Here is an 8,356-nt window from a genome sequence, read left to right as displayed (position 1 = left end):
TCATTTGCCCTAACTACTTTAAGAAGATTAATTGATTAGCTTGAAAAATTAACATGATTATAGGTGAATTTTCTTCCATAAGAGAACAAGCCATATTGTACTGCTAATAATAAGGCACGATAAAAAACTGTGCACAGTTCTGGGTGGTTTTCTCACATTTTATTCACACTTTGAATCTGCTGCCTCACTGAAAATCTTCACTGAAAAGATGATGAGGTTTAAGTCATTGCTAGTTGCAATGCATGTGTGGACAAATATAAAGTCTTTTTATAGAAACAAAGATAGATCTTTTGTTTTAATGTTGATTACTGGGGTGGGTTTCCACTGTGGTCTCCACTTGACCTTGATACTGTGCAGTGGGCCCATGCTCTTCTGTTTCATCCAAGGACAGCTGCTTTTATGCCTCACTGCACCACCACCACCAACAGAAAGTGAAAGCTCTGCAAGTTCCTATAAGCCATGGGAGCTTCAGGGCACTTGTCTTTCTCTTTTCCTTTCTGACTGAGATTTTGCTCTCCTCAAAGTAAGGGAAGGCAGAAAATGGATAAGTTACACAAGGTGCTGGATTTCTGCATCTGCCACCAGACCGTTCTGGGTTACAGCATTGTGTCCCTGATGACAGCTGCCAGCGAGCACATCTTCTCCACTGTGGTGTTCAAGTGTCCCTGCGATTCTAACAACATGCTGTGTGGCTCTGTCTTCCTCCTAGTGCCTGACTTCATCCTCTTTCTGCTTGGCTACATGGTGAATGCCAGGATGTGGCGCCTGCTGACAGGCAGCTGCCCTTCGGAGGAGCGCTGCAGCTGCAGCCCCCAGGGGACCTGCACCCACTACTGCCACGTCTTGGTGCCGGTGACAGAGCCGCGGTGGCCCTCCTCACCTGGATCGCGGTGGCCCTGCTCGGAGCCAGCTTCTACAAATGCGCGGCCAGCGGGAGCGACACGATAAGAAACTTCATGTGTAAAGATAAAAAAGACTGCCCCAGGATGCTGGTCAAAATACCCTGCAACGAGACGGCATTGAGCAAGAAACCGAATGAATTCCCCAACCTTCAGGCACAGTCCCAGGTAAAGCCTTGCCACTCTTCACTCTATGGGCTTCAACCCTGGCTGCTCAATGTGTGGTGGTGCCTGCTGGGGACTGTAAACAGTCCTTCTCTCTCATGCTATATAATTACCAAAAGCACACGATTAGCAAAAATTCATTAGCAACAGAAAGCTAATAAGTGTGGATTTGTGCTATTTTCTGGTTTTGCATGTTTGCATGGCAATTGTTTGGCACTATTTACAAAACCTCTTTCAAAGCTGGGCAGGGAACCAGCCTAGAGACCAGGACTTTACACAGCAAGTTTTCTTCTCCTTTAACTTAGCTATGGTGTGAGTTCTTCTCTTTTTCTGCTTTTACCCCTTTAAATATCTCAAATTTTTGTAAGTACTCATTAGTTGAGGGGAAGCTGAGGTCATGAACAGAGAGGAAGCTCATGTCTCCTTGCAACAGAGAGCTGCCAAGTGAAACAAATCAGGACAGCTTGTTCAACTATGAATCTCAACACTTGAACCTATTAATAATTTCACACATGCGTTCTAGAAGAGTAGTTAAAATATGTATCTGTCTCGTTAAAGTGTTCTTGTGCTGAAGGCAAACTGCATGATCAAAAAAATAGCACTTGTGTGTGGATTTTTTTGTTTGGAGTGAAATGAAACCCACGAATTTTGGCAGCACGCCAGCTTTGTTTCTGGATTTGTTTGGTTGTCGTCTTAAATCCAGTAGGAAAATCAGTTTTTATCACTTTTTCTCAGGAAAACATTAAGGCTGGTTAATGGAGTTAAGTTTATAAGACATTGTAATTACTTAGATTTTTCTAAGTTCCTGTTTAGTACAAATGCTTATTAAAACAAAAAAAAGTGTTTATATTTGTTAAATATTTAGCATGCGGCTCCTCCAAGAAAAAGACTGAAAAGGGGCAAACTCTCTACCATTGAATTCAGATAGGGTAAGAAAGGAGCAAAATCAATGAAGACTGACAGTTACCAATATTTATTGCAATGAAATCTGAAAGAAACAAACTAGTCAAACAAAAACAGAAAAAGTGTGAGACCATTTTTATTACTGATCATTATTTTTAATATCTGATCTACTTTCAACAAAATTAAGAGCCAAAAAGAACACAAACTCATTTTTCTTTAGCACTTAATGTTTTTCACTTGAAAAAAAAAATCAGCTTGAGGTGAAAGGGGACGCTGTGAGATCTCTGCCTGGAGCTTCCATCTAAGTACCACTGGGTGTTGGAGGCACCAGCACCTACTAGGACACCCGCTTTAGGTGGGGCCTATGAGACTTATTTAGGGATGTTAAAATCATGTATAACGCAAGAAGGAATTCCCATATCTGCTAGCCAAATCCGTGTCCTGCTTACAAAACATACAGGACACAACTTTTCCTGTGTGCTGTGGCAATCGGCTATTTTTTGCAGGCTCAGACATCAGGGAGGAGAGGTACTTTCCAAGAACAGATAAAACACAGCCAGCAGGCAGTCTCATACACAGCACCAGAGGTGGACTGGGTGATTCTGCACCCGCTGTACCGTAAATCTGACCGCAACCGCAGAAACTGCTGGTCAGTGTCTTGCCTTTAAAGTTAAGAAAACTGGATACAACTGCGGAAAGAACTTCAACTTATCTTTTATTGGTATTCATCCTCAATCCAACAAGATCAGCTCAGGGGTACAGAAGCTCTGTCAGGCTGGCTGAATTGTGTGCATGGGATCCTCCCTTTCCACGGCGAGCAGACTGTTACAGGCACTGCAGGGTGTCTTCGCTTACAGTTTTCATGTCTGCTTCAATGTTAAGTTCTATACTCCTACATATGCCCATGCAAAACCACTGTTAACCTATCTGTCTCTTTCCCAAGATGATAGGATGGCTTCTGATAGCCAGCATCATGACTGTGGCACTGATTTCAACATGTGTCAGCCGCTGTTACTCCCCAGTTAGCTATCTTCAGCTCAAGTTCTGGAAAATTTACTTGAACAAGGAACAGGAGGTCTTTGAGAGCAAGGCTAAAGAGCATGCAGCCAGGCTGGCAGAAATAAATACAAATTGCTTTTTTGAAGCCACTGACCCAGCACCGTTTCAGACTCCCAGCAATGAAGACTGGCGGAAGATTTCGTGCTTGTATACCTTCGATTCACAAGAGCAGTATTACAGCATGATACACAAGTACGTTAACACAAACAGAGGCAATAGCGTCAGATTCGGGCAAGGAGGTCAGAATCCCCTCAGTTTAGGATTTGTGGATGAAACAAACGCAAGCGAATCAGGGTTTTAATGAAACAAATCATTTGCAACGTTGGCAGTCTTTTAACCCTACTGACATAACAAGAGTCTTATTCTGTGCTCTTATTGCAATCTGTGTGAATTGTATGTAAAAGCTGATAGTTGTAACCCTCAGCAGATTTGTTTTGAAATACACTTTGTTACTTTTGCTTAAGTGCATTTAAATAAATACATCTGTCACGATGGGAGTTTTCATGTGTTGTTGTTCATTAAGAAGAGTCACGTGTGTAAAATAATAAGCATTCACAAAGATCTCAGCATGTACTATGTCAAATTATTACCAAACGCCTTAAGGGCATTTGGCAGCTGGAGTGACAATACCAAACCTTCGTACCTGGCAGTATCAAAGAGACAAAAAGGGAATGGAAGTTTTGATCAGAAATTCAGCTTAGTTTTTTAGGTCTCACTTGACAATATATCTTTCAGTGGAGCCTAGAGCAAGCTCTGGACTAAAATATTTAGTTTCAGTCAATTAGTTTCTCAAGGCAAGGACAATATCCTTTAAAATCTGGGAAGCAATTAGCATTTTGGAGCTACCTGCACATAACAAAGGAGTCCATCGGAATGACTTCAGCTGCTTATCAGCTTGAACAGATGAGCAAAAAGATAACAGTGAAACTAAAAACTTCCATGGTGGTGAATTTTCTTTATCACTGCCTGATCTTGATCACCTGTTGCAGCAGGCCTTCTTAATTAGCTCTACTGCCTGCTCATTTCCTGTAATTGTAAAGCTCTGCAATGGAAAAAAAATAGGCTTTTGAATGCTGCAGGGAAAACACACCAACAGGAAGTTTACCACACCAACAGGAAGTTTCACCTCCTGTTTATATTCCATTTATATTTTTCTATTTTTTTCTGAAAAATATGTAATTATTTTTGGGGTTTTTTAATAGATAATATTGCATATAGGGATTTGGCCCTGGCATCAGTACCTAAGCTACACCTGGATGACCCTGCCAAATACACTATTTAACTTTATCCAGAATGGAGCCTAAGTGCAAATTAGCATGTCTTGAGGAGTTAGGCTCGTGCATAACATGGCGGTATAGGTGAAGCTTATATTAACAAACATTTATAGCACAGCCACATACTTAAGGACATTATAAATCCACAATCCGTATTAGCAAATAATAATGTTCTTATCAAAGAACATCTAATTATAAGAAATAAAGATACCAGTTTTGAGTGAAGAATGATAAAGTTCAGTTTTACTCTGAAAAGCTTTTTTAGAGAACGCTTTAGAGAGGTGAGTCAGATTGATCGGTCCGGGCTGTCCCTTCACTCCTCCCAGAAATCTTCTCTTTCTAGACAGAAATTCTACCTTGGAAACTATCCAGACAGACAGAGAGGAATCCCATGAAGTTGTATGTTACAGTCATTTTCCAAGCAAGAAGGAAGGGAAGAGCCTGTTTTAACTAGCTGAATATAACTAGCTTGGAAGCTTCATTCTTATTATAAACTGAAGATGTAACACATAGAAGGAAAACAAGATTTAATTCTGCATGTAGAAAATAATTTTAAAAAGCGTTCATTTTGTTGCGGAGTCACTGACTTGCTCAATGCTCTTTTCTTTCCAAGAGACTTGATGATAATAGAGTAACAAGTGTCCGGTTTGTTACTTGGGCCTCCAGGAAGCACGGTTCAGTTAAAAATGTTCCATTTTACTTCTCATATTGAAGACTTCATTTGTTCATTGACATCTAGAGAAAGATAAATCTACTCTGGAATGTCGTAAAGGGGAAGGAAACAATGTCTTGGCCCCACTGCAATCAGTGCCAAAACGTTCCTTGACACAGTGGGGCCAGGCTTTACCTTAGAGAGATAACAAAATACTTCAGGACAGACTGAAAGCCTCCAGGAACAAGCCATGCCTTATTTCATTTCCTGACAAGAAGATGCAGTGAAAACACCCTCAGAATTCATGTTAATCCTCTCAGCTGCATCTGGGTGGGCTTTTTGCTGCTTCCCACTGTGACAATGTGCTTCCCCCGCTCCTCAACCTGCAGCTTATCTCCAGTAACCCTGCTCAAGGGATAACCACCAGTGGCCGTCCTGATGGATGTGTCTGGTCGTGATGGCTGCATCTGGCTCAAAGTGGAGTCGGGAGACAGATAACAACACAATAGCCAAGGGCTAATGTGAGCAATGCATCCGCCTAACCACAGTGCTGGTCAATGTCCAACTCAAGCCAAATCTGGTAGAAACTAAAATCTGTGGTCGGTATGCAAATATGACTATGAGTCAATCACCTTACCCTCCTAAATAGCGAGCAGCCCAAGAGCTCTTCAAGCTCTCCTGCACGGCAGCGGGCTGCACACCAAGATCTCCCCTTGGGTAGGGACGCCTCTCAAGGTTACGCCTGCCGCAGAGATTCCTTACTACTCGATATTGAGAGACTCCTTGCTGCAACAGATCCTTGTGACTAATAGCTTGCTAAACTTTGTAAGCTTCGATAAGATTATTTCCTAGATTGATTGTGCACATATAATCCTTTAGACATTAAGTGTCAACCAAGTCCAGGACTAAGTTTGGATCCAGCCACACCTAGACTCCTCTAAGGGAAGGAGTTTAGAAAGCAAGAGCGTCCTCTCTGAATCTCGTGACCCAACGGGAGGGTCTCCCTGACAGTTTAGTCTGACCCTGTCCTCTATGCAGTAAATAATCAAGTGTACCTTGCCATCAAATCTTGTTAAACCACTGTCGCATTTACTATTAAACTTTGTTAAATCGCTGCTTTATATCAATAAACACATTGCTGCTTCTCTCTCACAAATGAAGTGTGTCTCTCCATCTGCGACACCCACTCACAGTTGCAACTGCCAGAGTCTCACTACCAAAGCTGCCTCAGCTTTCCAGGGAAGACACACAGCTGGCACTTCTAATTAAAACCGATGAGCAAAGGCTTCAAATGGGGCTGCAATACATATCTTCAAGTTTGCTGGCAATGATGGCAATCTATTTTTCACAGATAAAGTGACTTTTGGGGGAAGGAAAAAATTTATATCTATGTATAAAGACAGAAGCAGATATTTATATATTGGTTTTGTATGCAGTCATGTTTGAATTTTGATTTTTCCTCACCTTTATGCAATACTCGTATCTTCTGTACGTAATTACATTTATAACAAAAGAAATTTCAAAGAGAAGCTTCAGCACACTTGTGAATGCTCCGTTAGACACCTTCAAAAGGAGGGTCTACACTAAAATGAAACACTGAGGAACACTTCTGTGAATGTGCTACCAAGCAAGACAAGCAAAAAACTGTATGTGCATAGGATAGCTAATGTCAGCAACTAATGGTAACTTAGAATCATAGAATCATAGAATCATAGAATCGTCAAGGTTGGAAAAGACCCTTAAGATCATCGAGTCCAACCATCAACCTATCACTGCCAAGTCCATCTATACCATGTCTTCAAGCACCGTATCTATCTGTTCTTTAAATACCTCCAGGGATGGAGACTCAACCACTTCCCTGGGCAGCCTGTTCCAATGCATGACCACCCTCTCAGTGAAGAAGTTTTTCCTAATGTCTAACCTAAACCTCCCCTGGTGCAGCTTGAGGCCATTTCCTCTCATCCTATTGCTTGTTACTTGGGAGAAGAGACCGACCCCCACCTCGCTACAGCCTCCTTTCAGGTAGTTGTAGAGAGCAATAAGGTCTCCCCTCAGCCTCCTCTTCTCCATCCAGACTAAACAACCCCAGCTCCCTCAGCCACTCCTCATAAGACTTGTGCTCCAGAGCCTTCACCAACTTTGTTGCCCTTTTTTGGACGTGCTCTAGTACTTCGATGTCCTTCTTGGAGTGAGGGGCACAAAACTGAACACAGTACTCGAGGTGCGGCCTCACCAGTGCCGAGTACAGGGGCACTATCACCTCCCTGGTCCTGCTGGCCACACTATTCCTGATACAAGCCAGGATGCCATTGGCCCTCTTGGCCACCTGGGCACACTGCTGGCTCATGTTCAGGCAGCTGTCAACCAACACCCCCAGGTCCTTTTCCACCAGGCAGCTCTCCACCCACTCCTCCCCAAGCCTGTAGCGTTGCATGGGGTTGTTGTGACCGAAGTGCAGGACCCAGCACTTAGCCTTGTTGAATCTCAAACTTAGTCTGGGTCACTGTTTTTTCTACTGTTTATTACCGTTTTTCTACCTTACATTTACTTACTCCATCTTTAGAATACAATGGACAAGGTGCCCCAATGTAGGAAGAAAATAAAAAAAAACACCTAACAGCAAAACATGTGCATTGAGCACGTCTGCTCAGCACAGAGCTGAGCCAAGAGGAATGATTGCTGCACAACCAGACGCACCAGCGGAATATGACAGGACCATGAACTAGCACCCAGCCTCGTCTGGCATTCTCATGCCACCTCTCAGCTTGATCTCAAATCTGTGCTGCCTTGTCTGGCTCACACATTTCTGCTAAATGTTCATTTGCACAGTGGAAACTTATCCTTCAAAACTTACCATGTCCAAGTGGAAGTAAAGATTTCCTCAGGCTATTTATTCTGAAATACTGAAACCTAAAGAAACAGCTTTGATGTCCTGCATGGAGCAGCACTGCAAATGTCTGGCACTGAAGGAAGGGGAGGAAGCCTTGGCCACGCCAAAGCCAGTGTGGCAAGACTGCAAAGGCCCCAAGATGATTCTAATGCTCCTTGCTTTAAAAATGTTGTAATATCCAGCCCTGACTTTGCTAGCTAATGCCTGCAGGCAGAAACTCTTTAATAGGCCCTGAATACACAGGAGTCAGCCTACATGTCACTGCAATGTGGTGACTGATGATTTTTAGCTGGTGCAGACGTCGACAGAAAATGTTACCGTAGGTGTGTGCATGCACACACACCTGCGTGCAAGTCTAATGCAACAGAGGTTTAAGTAAGAGAATTGTATCTTAGAAAACAAAGACAGTATAGGTTATTCACTTTCAAGATAATAACAAAAAGAGGAGAATATTTGTTTAGTAGGATGTGGCTGGAAAAAGGAAAAATGGCCATTGCCTTGTAAAGAACCTTTT

The 8,356-nt window shown here is 42.6% G+C and overlaps 1 protein-coding gene across 1 annotated transcript; it reads left to right on the top strand.

The window, feature by feature from the left end:
* The first annotated feature begins 540 nt into the window (after window positions 1–540).
* On the top strand, window positions 541–3,518 carry CALHM6 (calcium homeostasis modulator family member 6). The gene is given in 3 exon segments (XM_009460537.2): window positions 541–858; window positions 861–1,067; window positions 2,911–3,518. Coding segments are annotated over 3 exon segments (942 nt in total). The 3' UTR covers window positions 3,328–3,518.
* The last annotated feature ends 4,838 nt before the right edge of the window (window positions 3,519–8,356 follow it).

The sequence above is a fragment of the Nipponia nippon genome, unplaced genomic scaffold (assembly GCF_047370975.1).
Source record: "Nipponia nippon isolate SJK-2023a ecotype South Korea unplaced genomic scaffold, ASM4737097v1 scaffold_4, whole genome shotgun sequence".
In the NCBI taxonomy this organism is placed as follows: Eukaryota; Metazoa; Chordata; class Aves; order Pelecaniformes; family Threskiornithidae; genus Nipponia; species Nipponia nippon.
This window is presented reverse-complemented; position numbering and strand designations above follow the sequence as displayed.